We start from the raw sequence: 13,355 nt of genomic DNA, 5'->3' as shown, positions 1-13,355 counted from the left end.
CAGCCTGGAGGCGGAGTCAGGCCCCCTGGCTTGTCTACTGGCTGGTAGTGGGGGTGGGAGGAGAAACAGCCCGGCCCACAGTGAGTGCTCACCCAGTGGGACTGTCAAGGGCATCACAGGCCTCACCTTGCAGGTCAAGGTGGGCCTAGGCCAGACCCAGGGCTGTTGATGCCTCCTGCCTTTGAATCTTCAGTTGTGTGGCTGGGACCCTCTGGTGGAAGTGGCTGGGGAGATCAGGGCTCCAGTGTGGCCGCCAGAGGGCGCTAGGTGACCGAGCCTGGACCTCGTGGGCCAGGGCGCCCTCTGCTGGTAGGGGAAGGGCGCTTGGAGCATTTGAAATCTGTCCCTGTGCTGCGGGTTAGCAGCAGCAGCTGTGTTCTGTTCTTCTGCTTGGGAGCTGTAGGCCTTCCTCCACCCGCCCCACCCGTCACCTCAGAGTCAGGCGTCTGGGCCCAGCAACTGTCTCCAGTGCCTGCACTCAGGCAGCTGGAGGGGGTGCGGAGGTGGCTGCCTCGGCCTCCACCAGCCCAGGACTGAGGCACAGACAGCTCTAAGTTTCTTTCTTCAGAGGAGCCCCTCTCCCATGGCAGCCCCTTGCCTTGGTCTTGTAAGCACCTGGGTCCTGGCAGAGTCAGACAGGCACCCCCAGAGGCTGGGCTGTCCTTCCTTTTGTCCTGGCGATGAGGCCCAGCTGGTCCAGCTTTGGATCCAGGACCTGGCATGGCTGTGAGAAGGACTTTGGGCCAGAGCTGTGGGATTGATGATTTGTTTGTTCTAAGAGTGAAAGCCATTGGTTCTGGATGGCTATGACCTTGAGCTAGTCACTTCTCTCCAGGCTTCTTTTAAATATATATATATATATATATATATATATATGATTTCAGAGAGGAAAGGAGAGGGAGAGAGAGAGAGAAACATCAACGATGAGAGAGAACCATTGATTGGCTGCCTCCTGCACAGCCCACACTGGGGATCAAGCCCACAACTCAGGTATATGCCCCAAGTGGGAATCGAACCATGACCTCCTGAGCCACACCAGCCGGGCTCCCCTTCATTCTTTAAAATAAACATTTATTGAGCACCTCCCATGGGCCAGGTTTAGGCAGTAGAGATACAGCAGTAAATAAAACAGACAAATGTCAGCTCCATGAGGTTGGGAACTGACAGTCTAGTGAAGGAGGCAGACAAAACAAGTAAATATTAGAGGGTAAGGTCTATAGGAAAAAATGAGGGAGGAGATGTCAAGATGATCGGAGAAGTTAACATCTGAACAAAGACTTGAAGGAGGTGAGGGGGCCAGTGATGGGGAAATCTGAAGGAAGACCATTCCAGGCTGAGGGAGCAGCATGTGCAAAGGTCCTGAGGCAGGAGGGGCAGGGCTGGCAGGTTCAAAAGACAGCAAGGCGGCCAGTGTGGCTGGAGCAGAGGGAGCAAGGAGGAGCCAAGGTCTGGAGATGATGGATCTAAGGTCAGGGCCATGGAGGCCACTTTAGCTTTTACTCTGAGATAAGGAGCCCCCAGAGGGTTTCAGACAGAGAAATGACTTAACATCATCACTCTGGCTACTGTACTGAGAATGAACTGCAGGGCAGAAATAGGGACACAGGTTAGGAACCCATTCAAGTAATCTAGGCCGGACACAATGATGGTGCCTCACACCACACTGTTGCCAGGGTGGGGGCGGGGAGGTGATGAAAAGGTAAAGCCTACAGAATTTCAAGAGAAGACACTGCCCCAGGAGCCGCCCTAGCCCAGGCCAAGCCCACGGCGTTCTTCAACATTGCCAGCGAGCCCTTGGGCCTCATCTCCTTCAAGCTCTTTGCAGACAAAGTTCCAAAGACAGCAGAAAGCTTTCCTGCTCTGAGCAGGAAAATTTGACTATGAAGATTCCTGCTTTCACAGAATTATTCTGGGATTTGTGTGCCAGGGTGGTGACTTCACACAACATCATGGCACAGGCGGCAAGTCCATCACCGGGAGAAGTGCATGAGAATGTCACCCTCGAGTACATGCGTCCTGGCATCTCCATGGCAAAAGCTGGACCAACACAAACGGTTCCAGCTTTTCATGGGCGCTGCCAAGCCTGAGTGCGCGCCTGGCAAGCACGTGGCCTCGGGCGAGGTGAGAAAGGGCACGAGGACTGTGGGAGCCGTGGGGCACCCTGGGTCCAGGAATGACAAGACCAGGTCCCCGCTGCTGGCTGAGGGCAGTGCCAACATGGCCTCGTGTTTCATCTTAACCAGGGGCCATCCCTTCCGCAGCTCAGGAGCGCACCCCACGCCCACTGCTCGCGACGCCTGCCGTCTTCCTGCTCTCGCTGCCGTTGTGGGGCTCCATGTTGTCCTGTCCCCTTCCGAGTCCTGCAGGATGAAGAGTTACGTTTATAATCATGAAATTAAAACTGAACATCATCATCAACAAAAGGGAGGGAGAAAGAGGAGTCGAGGATGATGCCAACGGTTTGGTAGAATTACTGGAAGAATGGACGTGCCATGGGCTGCAGTGGAGAAAACTACGGTGGGGCTGGTTGGGGGCAGGTCGGGAGGTCACGGTCAGACGTGCTGAATTCGAGAGCCAGGTACAGATGCCAGGTGGGGTTGGATACCTGAGCCTGGAGTTGAGGGTCCAAGTCTGGGCTAGAGCTGGAAGCTTGAAATCCTGTCCTGAGCCAGAAGTCCTGGCCCCGAAACATACACTCGAGCACCGCTGACCCGGGGAGCTTGTTAAAATGCAGATTCCTGCCCCCCTGTCCCCTGCAGGTTCCGATCCAGTAGCTTCTGGGTGAGGTCTGACTAATTATTTTTTTGTTTGTTTTTGTTTTTAAAGATCACTCCCCCCCACCTGCCCATTTATTTGAGAGTGGGAGGGAGGGAAGAAGGGGGAGAGAAAGAGACAGAGAAACATAGATGTGAGAGAGACACATCGATTGGTTGCCTCCCACACGAGCCCCGACCAGGGCCAGGGATCGAACCTGCAACCCACATATGTGCCCTTGACTGGGAATGGAATCTGAAACCCTTCCATCCACGGGCCGATGCTCTAACCACTGACCCACACTGGCCAGGGCACCTGACTGGTTTTGAACTGACCACTCCAGGTCATTCGGAGGAGCTGGCAGATTTGGGAACCACTGCTCAATCTACATACAGCTCAGCTTTGTATAATAATGTCTTTGATGATCTTTGACAATATAAACAGTCATGTCACCGCCACTACAATGCAGACACGGGATCTATATAATTATAAGATGCGGCTTCCCCCAGCTCCCCTGTGCCCTTCTGCGGTCAGCTCTCCCCGCCGCTCCAGCCCCCCGGAGACCGCTCAGCTGTTTTCCGTCCCTATGGTTTTGCCTTTTCCAAACTGTCGTGTGGACGGAATCACACAGTAAGTGGCTTTTGGTGCTGTCTTCCTTTTTATCCAGCATCTTGTTTTATGTGGCTGTTTTATTATTATTTATTTATTTATTTATTTAAGCCTCACCTGAGGATATTTTTCCATTGATTTTCAGAGAGAGTGGGAGAGGGAAAGACAGAGAGAAATATCGATGTGAGAGAAACACATCGATTGGTTGCCTCCTACACGTGCCCTGACCAGGGCCTGGGCTGGGGAGGAGCCTGCAACAGAGGTATGTGTGCCCTTGATGGGAATCGAACCCAGGACCTTTCGGTCCACAGGCCGATGCTTTATCCACTGAGCCAAACCAACTAGGGCTTATATGGAAGTTTTATACAAAACTGAGCTTTAATATCTTCCCTAATACTGATACTACAGCTTCTAATCTGCCTGAGTCAGAACAGAGAGTGGGGGTTCTGGAAACCGATGGCCTGGCTTCCAGAGCCACCGTAATGCCACTTAACCGTCTCTGCCACTCGAGCCAGGCCCTGTCCTCTCTGTAAAATGAAGGGGCACAAGATTTGCCCCCCAAGATGCCCCCCTGATGGTCGGGGAAGTGGTTCTCACACTGGAGAACTTATTAAAACACAGATTGCTGGGCCCCACCCCCAGTGTTGGACTCAGTAGGTGGTGGTGGTGGGGGGGGGGGGGGGGTCGTGTCCAAGAATTTGCATTTCTAACAAGTTCCTTGGTCCTGTTGCTGGTGGTGGTGCAAGGACCACAGCTGAGAAAACCCTGCCTTGGGTAATTGGAGAACCAGGACTCTCAGCGGAGCCCAGTATCCTCCCAACCTCAGAGGCAGGGCCAGGGCGTGGCGAGTCAGAGTCCAAGAGGAGCCAACCTCAGTGGATCCCACGGGAATGTTCCCTTCCAGCTGCACCCGGGACCTGAGACTCTCAAGTCACTGGGAGAAAAAGCCAGACCCCCGGGAGCAGATCCCTCTCCCAGGGCGGGGCTTGGTAGCTGCACCAGGTCCCTGGAGGAGGTGCTCCTGGATGGAAAGAACCGGTAATCAGGCCCCTGGGCAAATGGAAAGGCTGGAGTGGGAGCCAGAGGGCTCAGGTGAGCTGCACAAGGGCTGGGCTCAGAGCTGGAGGTGCAGCTCCTCCTTTGCTTCTCATTCATTGTTGAAGTTTTTTTGTTTTGTTTGTTTGTTTTAAATTATATTTTATTGATTTTTTTACAGAGAGGAAGGGATAGGGATAGAGAGTTAGAATTATCGATGAGAGAGAAACATCGATAAGCTGCTTTCTGCACGCCCCCTACTGGGGATGTGCCCACAACCAAGGTACATGCCCTTGACCGGAATCGAACCTGGGATCCTTGAGTCTGCAGGCCGACCCTCTATCCACTGAGCCAAACCGGTTACAGCCATTGTTGAAGTTTAAAAAAACACAATGAGGCCCGGCTGGTGTGGCTCAGTGGCTGAGCACCAACCTAGGAACCAGAAGGTCAGGGCACATGCCCAGGTTGCGGACTCGGTCCCCAGCGAGGGGCATGCAGGAGGCAGCTGATCAGATCAGTGATTCTCATCATTGATGTTTCTATTTCTCTCTTCCTCTCTGAAGTCAATAAAAAAATATTTATTTTTATTTATTTTAAGAATAAGGAAAAATAAACAGAATGAGAAAAAGAAAATTGCCAGTGTTAGCATTTTGAGATAGTGTCTTCTGGTTTTAAAAATGTTCATCTCTTTATTTCCCCTCCTGCATGCCCCCTCCTGGGGATGGAGCCAGAAACCCCCAGCATGTGCCCTGATTGGGAATCGACCAGCCACCTCCTGGTGCATAGGGCAATGCTCAACCACGGAACAGCACTGGCCAGGCTGTTTTATTACACATCATCACACTGAGTACCTGCACGGTGCTATGGGCTGAACTGTGTCCCCCACAGTCACAATGTCCAAGAACTAACCCCCAGAACCTCAGAATGTGACCGTATTTGGAAACAGGGTGGTTGTACATGAAAGTAGGTAAGATGAGGTCATATTGGAATATCGTGGGTCCCTAATCCAGTATAACTGCTGTCCTTATAAAAGGGGAAATTTGGCGCTGGCCGGGTAGCTCGGTTGGTTAGAGCATTGTCCCGATACGCTAAGGCAGTGGTCGGCAAACTCATTAGTCAACAGAGCCAAATATCAACAGTACGACGATTGAAATTTCTTTTGAGAGCCAAATTTTTTAAACTTAAACTATATAGATAGGTACATTGTTATTAACTTAATCAGGGTACTCCTAAGGCTTAGGAAGAGCCACACTCAAGGGGCCAAAGAGCCACATGTGGCTTGCGAGCCACAGTTTGCTGACCACGGCTAAGGTAGTTTGTGCCATCTCAGGTCAGGGCACATAATGATTCTATAAATAAGTGGAACAATAAATCGATGTTTCTCTCTCTCTCACAAAATCAATAAATAAAAAAGAAAAGGAGATTTGCACTCAGACATGCACACAGGGACAATACAATATGTAAACTGAAAGTTCTGCTACCACGAAGCTGCTAGAAGCCAGGAGAGAGGCCTGGCACAGATGCTTCCCCAGCGCCTACAGCGGGAGCAGAGGCCTGCTGGCACCTTGATCTCAGACTTTTAGCTTCCAGACCTGGAAGACAGTACATTCCTGTTGTTCAGGTCACTCAGTTTGTGGTACAGTACTTTGTTACGGCAGCCCTAGCAAACTAAAACACATAACCTCTTTTGAATATATGGTTTACAGTAAAAACATTTTTAAGTACCAAAATATAATATATAAGAATAACATAAGAAATGCTCCTGTATCCTCTACCAAAATTCAGTCTTTTTCTCTATGAATTTATATTTGCATGTCCCCTTGCCCCCAAGCTCCTACATGGGCTTACTGACCACCCCATTCTGCAACCTGTTTTCCAACCAATATGTCATGATTATTGCCCGGCCAGCATGGCTCAGTGGTTGAGCATCGACCCATGAACCAGGAGGTAGCAGTTTGATTCCCGGTCAGACACATGCCTGGGTTGTGGGCTGAATCCCCAGTAGGGGGCGTGCAGGAGGCAGATCAATGATTCTCATCATTGATGTTTTTATCTCTCTCTCCCTCTCCCTTCCTCTCTCTGAAAGCAATAAAAATATATTTAAAAAAAGAAAGAAAGGAGCCATTGCTGGCCAGACTTAGAGTGGTTTGCATTCAGAACACACGGTCTAGCAATCCAGAGTAATAGCAGAATAACTCAAGTACGTACAATGCTCAAACCCCACAAAAGGGGCCGGTACCCAGACCACATCTGTACTTTTAAAATTCCTCTCTTCTTCCCCATCCCACATCCTTTACACACTACAGGTGTCCCTGTGCTCTCTGTTCAGCACCCCTATCCCAACACCTCCTTGTTCCTGGTCTTTCCCTTCTCCTCCTCCTTCCTACCCAGCTCTAGTGTGTGTGTGTGTGTGTGTGTGTGTGTGTGTTTCTCTCAATCCTTCCTGTCTCAGATTCTCCATGACAAAAGCCCCAAAGAACTGAATTGGCATAGAAGGATGCTTCTCAGATGGTGGGGAGGGGAGAAACCACGTAGGCAAAATCCTTCAGTGGGTGGGCAGGGAAAAGCTGTAATCATATTATCTAGTCCAGTGGTTTCAACCTTCCTAATGCCGCGACCCTTTAATACAGTTCCTCATGTTGTGGTGACCCCCAATTTCATTGTTACAAATTGAACAGAATTAAAGTATAGTGGTTAATCACAAAAACAATATGTAATTATACATGTGTTTTCCGATGGTCTTAGGCGACCCCTGTGAAAGGGTCATTCAACCCCCAAAGGGGTCGCGACCCACAGGTTGAGAACCGCTGATGTAGTCCCATTATAGTGGTCAGCTGTGAGCCCCTTGCAGACTGGTGGGCTGTGTTGGCCTAGTGTCCCTCACATTGGGTTTAGCACATAGTAGGGACTTATTGCTTCAATGAAGGTGGGAGCATTGACAAACAAGTCTATCTTGGGGATAACAAGAGACATTTTGCAAAGGTGTTTGACCTGGGCCGGAAGCAGGAAGCTTATCTTGGGCAGCAAGAAGGACATCTCTTCTTCTGAAGAGGGGGGACTTAAGAGTGAGGGGGGAAGACAAAGATGAGGGAGGAAGGGAGAAGGTGGAGGGTATCCCACTTGATGGCTGTATCTTTCTCCATGAAAAAGAAGAGCTGGAGTATGAGATGGGGAAGAGGCAAAGGTTTGGAAAAGCCACCGTGGGGAAGGGCAAGGGTTTGGGAACATATAGAACAATTGCTGGCCAGTGGTTTGTGGGTTTGATCTTTGCAGAGCCTCAGATGGTTGGGTTCCAGGGACTGGGGACCCACCATGTATTCACCAGCGAGAAAATGAACGGGTCAAAGGGACTGGAACGCTCCCTAACGCTGAAAAATGACTGTGAGAGCAAGGCGGAAAAGCGGGTCTGTTTAAAATTTCGGGTGGAGAAGTTGTGTGACCCTGAAGGTGCCTGGCTGAGGTGCGGGGCAGGCCTTGGAGATGAGCACGTCGAGGAACTGGAAGCCAGGCTGGCCCTGAGGATGGTAAAGTCTCCCAGAATCCAGGGCGGAACCGTGAGCCACGTGACAGCCCCTCAGGATTGGCTGACAGTGAAACATAGTTGAGAAGATGGCGGCTCAGCGAAAAGCTCATCACAGAAGGTCTGTACACACAGTGGCATTCAGTGTACAGGACAGCCGTGAGGAGCAAGGGGGACTCGGACCCTCCCTCCTGTCCGGACACAGACAGAGGCGAAGTGGGAAGGGGAGAGTGGGTGGTGTGCTCCATCTCTGGACGGACAGCCGGTAGAGTCAGGGCTGGACTCCCGGGAGCAGGGCGCCGCTCAGGCCACTAACGTATCAAATGGAGCAGGTTGGCGTTCTGGCGCCCCTCTGAGTTCGGGGACTCGAGGAGGGCCGCCAGCAGGGCCAAAAAGGCGGCGGAGGGGGACGGCGGGGCCAGAATCCTGGGGCCGGCGCGGCAGGGCCCGCCGGTGGCGTCTCGCGTCTCCATGGCGACGGGCAGCGTGGCCCGGAAGTAGGCGGTGCCTAAGACGGGCGGGGCATCTCTGTGACGCCAGGGTCCGGGCGTAAATGGCGAAACCCGAGAGGCCCACCGGGGGGTTTGAACTGGCCAATGGGCGAGCTCCCGACCGGGTGTCGGAAAAGGAGGCGGAAGCGGGGAGGAGCCGCCGTTGCAGCAGGACTACATCCGCCGCGGCGTCTCCATGGCACGACCCTGGCCTCCAACTTCAACGACTTCTTAAGGAGGCGTTTCTGGGCGCAGCCGTGTCGCTCCTGGTGAGAGGCCGCCGGCAGGTGGGACCCAGGGCGCTCAGGGGCGTCCCGCGGCCGCCGCCGGCCCCGGTCCCCACGGACACTATGGTCCCGGCCGGGAGGGCCGAGTCCCGCCGCCCCCCGCCCCCGCGTCGCCCCGGCCGGCAGCCCGCTGGCGCGCTGGGCCCGCTCCCGTCAGAACCCGGCCCCCGCCCCGCCCCCCGGCGCGGGCCTTCTCCTCCCGCTAACTGGCCGCCCCCTCCGCACCTGGCGACCGGCGGGGCTCGGCGCGCTCCTCTGCTGCCCCCCGGCAGGGCGTCGCCTTCTCTCTATGGGCAGAAACTGGTCCCCTTCTGCCCGCTGGTGGGTGGTCACCCCTCCGCTGGCGGAGCCCGGCCCCCCGCCCTCTTGCCCGCCGATGGGCGTCGCCGGGATCGCCCTTCGCTCCCGGGGGCCGCGCACGGCAGTTACCGCCCGGTCTTCGGCCGCAGCGCTGTCCCCCCGGACCCCCCGCTCGGGGTCCCGCTGCGCTTCCCTGCACAGCCCGGCGTCTAACCGGCCCTCGCTCGGACCCTCGATCCCCGCGGCCGCTGCTGCGACCGAGGGGCTTCCCCCTCCCGCGCCGGCGGTACCCACTCGCGGCCGAGCGCCCCGTCCCGCCGCCCCGTTCTTCCCTCCTTGAAGACTATTGGTCCCTCCGGTGGCGATTCAGCGGGAACGCCCCTTCTCCTAGGAGACTGTTGCCCCGGCCCCGCCGCGAACCTCCCCACACACCCCAGCTCGCTGCGCTGGTTGCGGCCCTTTCGGGCCCACTTGGGGCCTAGCGGTTCTCTCCTGCCAGCACCTCAGGTTTCTTTCCTGATGGCCCCCCGCCCCCCTCCTGGGTGGGCCTGGGCGCGGTGGGCCTTTCCCCCCGAGGTTCCGCCCCCCCGCACTCCCTGGCGCCCCCCGTCGCTCAGCCTCTCCTCTCTCCCCCCCACTTTGGCAGGACAGTTGCTGTGCGACTTGGACAGTAGAGAGGAGCGCCTCCCAAGTTTTCATCCAACTGCCACCCCCAAAGCTTCCACCCTCCTCCCCTCAGAGAGGACGTTTGATGCCCGGCCCCTGAGATTCTCATTGACAAGCCCCTCTGAGTCCCCTTGAGCAGAGCCTGCTGACCCCATTGCCCACCTTTGCGGCTTTGATGCCTAGTCATGTCTGCCTCATCCTCAGGCGGCTCCCCCAGGTACTGCCAACGTGGGGGGCGCCTCCGCCCAAGGGCAGGGAAAGGTGGTCAGGGCCCCCCCTCCCCGGGCCAGGCTTGCAGGAAGGAGGCTTCTCTTTTCAGCTTCTCTGTGCGGTGTGTTGGAAGTCTGGACCAAAATATGTGGAAATCATTTTTTTAAAGGGAAGGAGGAAAAAAAAATGCATGCACACATTCTCCGCTCTGCCCGACTCCCTCCCTCTCTTTCCGGGTGTCCCAGTTCCGGTAGCAGAATAGGGCCACTATTGTTGTCTCAGTGGAGTGCAAGGCTCATCCTTTTTGAAAGAGGGCCAGGTGTAAATGCCTGACAGTGATGCAGGAGGGGGATGTGGCCGCCAGCAAGGTGCTCGTGGAGTCCGAGCGGTTTGATGGGAAGGCTGCTCAGGCGGGGAGATGACCCAAATCTACTGGCTTCAAGTAAATAGAAATGTTCTCGGTGGGGAAGGAAAAAAAACAACAGCTGTCTATTAGATTTTGGTATTTCTTGGTTAAATGATTAGTACCTACATTTTTAATCAAGGTATAATAGAATACAGCAAAATGCATGTTAAAAGGCTCAAGATTTTTTTTTTAAGTTTGTAATGGTCTTTATTATCCATGAATGAGTGAGATCATGTGGTATTTTTCCTTCATTGACTGGCTTATTTCACTTAGCATAATGCTCTCCAGCTCCATCCATGATAAAAGGCTCAAGATTTTTTATATTGCATTTTATGTTGCATTATTTTCCCAGGTATTTGTGGGGAGGGCAGAGTCATATTTTGGGACTGTCGGAGGTTGTCATTAGAATGGATCAAATGAACTTTTCAGGTCCCTTCCCATCCGGAATTCTTGGATGTAGTACTGCCAAATTTGGGAGATTAAATGTTTGCTACATTTGCAAATCTGGCGGTAGGGCTGTTTGTGTGTAAGCACGATGAATTACACATGGTATTTAAAAACAACAACCCAAAACAAAAATAACCCTGCTTCTTAGGAGCTTAAAAGTATCAAGTGGGGTATTTTGGGAACTAGTAATTTTTCATTCTGTTGAATATTTGACTGTTGATTTTATGAATTTGAGTCACAGGGACTTTGTTCCTGAGCTTATTGCTCTGTCTTTTGATGTCAGCCATTCCCTGAGCCACCTCTGCTCCAGGCACTGTCCTGGGCCCTTTCACCTCACCCCAGCTGTTGCTCATATGCTGCCTGTTCCTTGTCACCTGGCAGGATGACAGCTGGGCTTCCCAGCAAAAGGTCACAATACTTGTGATGCGATGGCAGGTTAAAAGGCCAGCCTGCGAATGCCACCCCTGCTCTTTCCATCCCAATGCCCGGCACACCATGCCTGTTTGGTGCTCACGTCAAGGAAGCCAAGTGATTCCAGACCGGCTCTCCTAGCCGCCAACTTGTTACCCGCCATATGTAGTGTATAATTTTGGGAGATCTAAGCAATAGAAGAACCCTAATTTTCTGGTAATAATCTGGTTCTTATACCTGGGTGCAGGTTTCCATCGTGTGGGAAGAACGGAGTAACAAGTCTCACGCAGAAAAAGGTCTTGAGGACAGCTTGTGGCGCACCCAGTGTGACCGTGACGGTAGGTGATGCGCACACGGAGCAGCCCTCCAGTCTGCAGCCCTGCCAGGAGCGCTTCTGCACATCTTGTCCAGGAGCTGCCTTACCGGCTGGCCCCGCTGTAGCTGGGCACTTTGCTAGGGGCCTGCATGCATGTTCTGCTGATCGCTTGGGCGTGGTTTTGCTTGTGGTAAGGCTGCCGGGTTGAGGAGGTTTTTTACACCTGGACAAATTCCAGAAGTCTTTGGAACGGATTTAAATAATAATAATAATAATGAAGAAGAAGAAGAAAATAAGATTGGGGAGGGGATAGGAGCTGATGGTGAGTGAGGGGCATGTAGCTGGGGTTTTGCCTTCTTTATACCTTTTTAGAATCAATACAACCTTCTCACCTTGGCATTTCCTCCAGCTCTCTCTTTTCACCGTCTCTTACCTGCCTGCTGCCTGCTTTATTGTGCCCCATAATCATTTTGTGTGTTTGCTGTGCTAACACGCATGCCCAGTAGAGATCATGGCGTAGAAGGATTCGTCTGCTTCCCAGCTGTGCTGCACTGAGTCCAAGGAAGAGCTCTGCATTCCAGCAGGCTGGGACGGAGATCCAGCTCGGAGCACCTGGGGCCTGGGTTTGGGCTCTTCTGTAGAACCTGCGGGTCTGGCAGACCCTCCTCTCAGTTGGACCTGGGTGTGTCTGATGGTCTTCCGCTGGAATCTCTGCAGGAGCCTGCTGCACGGCACTGCCGCCTTGGTCCCTGCCTGCATGCCAGTAGTTAGTAGCTGTCCTGCTCGCTTGGTGGCGAGGCTTTCAGTGGCCCTCAGAGGCTGCGAGTTCTGTGTTTTATGCCCAGTTTACTCATCCACAGATCAACCTTTTTTGTGTTGTCTCCCTCGGCCTGCCAGAAGCGAACTATGAAGGACCGCTCTTCAACTCCCCCCTTACATGTTCACGTGGATGAGAACACCCCTGTCCACGTCCACATAAAAAAACTCCCGAAACCAGCAGCGACCAGCAGCCAGGTAGGAGCATGCCAGTGGGGCGAGGTGAAGGCCATGGAGCAGGGTGACACGGCTCCGCTCAGCCTCCTCGCGCTCCTAACTCCAAAGGTTTGACAGACGAACGCACTTGCTTTCAGAGGTCAGTTGCCTGGCTAGAAGGTAGGCAGGACTGTCATCTACGGCGGCAGCCGTAGTCAGAAGAGGCTGCCTGGCAGAGTTGGAGATGGATGCCATCCATCAGAGTGACACCACAGCCGGCTGTGTGAGAAAGTGACCTTGGGTTTGTCCTCCTCCACAGAAATCTCATAAGCGCGGAATGAAAGGGGACACCGTGAATGTGCGGCGGAGTGTCCGAGTGAAAACCAAGGTACCTTGGATGCCCCCCGGAAAATCATCTGCCCGGCATGTGGGATGCAAGTGGGAGGTAGGCTCACTCTGTTCAGGCTTTTCTCCTCGGACTAGGCAGGGTCTATTTAGCAGGCCTCAAACGCAGTATGATTCAGGGTCCGCTGTAGCTGTTAGAGACAGGCAGTAGGTCACGTTTACTGAGGGCCTTGCTGAACCCTGAAAGTACGTGAGTCTTCTTGAGTCCTCACAACAGTGAGATGTGATGCTCTGCTCATGTACAGATGAGGAAATGAAGGCCCGGACAGGTGAGGGCTCACAGAGAAGGTAGCAGAGCTGGAGTGAGTACTCAAGGGGGTCTTATTCTAGGGGCTGTACTCTTTTTTTTTTAAAATAAATTTTATTGGTTTTTTACAGAGAGGAAGGGAGAGGGATAGAGAGTTAGAAACATCAGTGAGAGAAGCATCGATCAGCTGCCTACCGCTGGGGATGTGCCCGCAACCAAGGTACATGCCCTTGACCGGAATCAAACCCGGGACCCTTCAGTCCGCAGGCCGACGCTCTA

General features: G+C 53.4%; 1 protein-coding gene and 1 long non-coding RNA gene across 11 annotated transcripts in view; one reads left to right on the top strand and one right to left on the bottom strand.

The window, feature by feature from the left end:
* Nucleotides 1-1,054: 1,054 nt before the first annotated feature.
* Nucleotides 1,055-9,230, bottom strand: LOC139020726 (uncharacterized). The gene is made up of 2 exons (XR_011473348.1): nucleotides 8,922-9,230; nucleotides 1,055-2,360 (listed from the first exon to the last, which is right to left on the bottom strand). It is a non-coding gene; the product is annotated as an uncharacterized lncRNA (long non-coding RNA).
* Nucleotides 8,003-13,355, top strand: part of ODF2 (outer dense fiber of sperm tails 2) — a 35,009-nt gene continuing 29,656 nt past the window's right edge. The window contains exons 1-5 of one of the 10 annotated variants that reach the window (XM_070430545.1): nucleotides 8,604-8,678; nucleotides 9,643-9,879; nucleotides 11,384-11,474; nucleotides 12,350-12,466; nucleotides 12,744-12,869. In XM_070430545.1, the coding sequence (XP_070286646.1) occupies nucleotides 9,848-9,879; nucleotides 11,384-11,474; nucleotides 12,350-12,466; nucleotides 12,744-12,869 (366 nt within the window). In that variant the 5' untranslated portion in view covers nucleotides 8,604-8,678; nucleotides 9,643-9,847. The other 9 variants (XM_070430546.1, XM_070430543.1, XM_070430542.1 and 6 more) reach the window with 9 other exon arrangements.

The sequence above is a fragment of the Myotis yumanensis genome, unplaced genomic scaffold (genome assembly GCF_028538775.1).
Source record: "Myotis yumanensis isolate MYYU_CA2020_CCGP unplaced genomic scaffold, mMyoYum1.0.hap1 SCAF_12, whole genome shotgun sequence".
Lineage (NCBI taxonomy): Eukaryota > Metazoa > Chordata > Mammalia > Chiroptera > Vespertilionidae > Myotis > Myotis yumanensis.
Note: the sequence above shows the minus strand (reverse complement) of the source record. Positions and strands in the feature narration are given on the sequence as shown.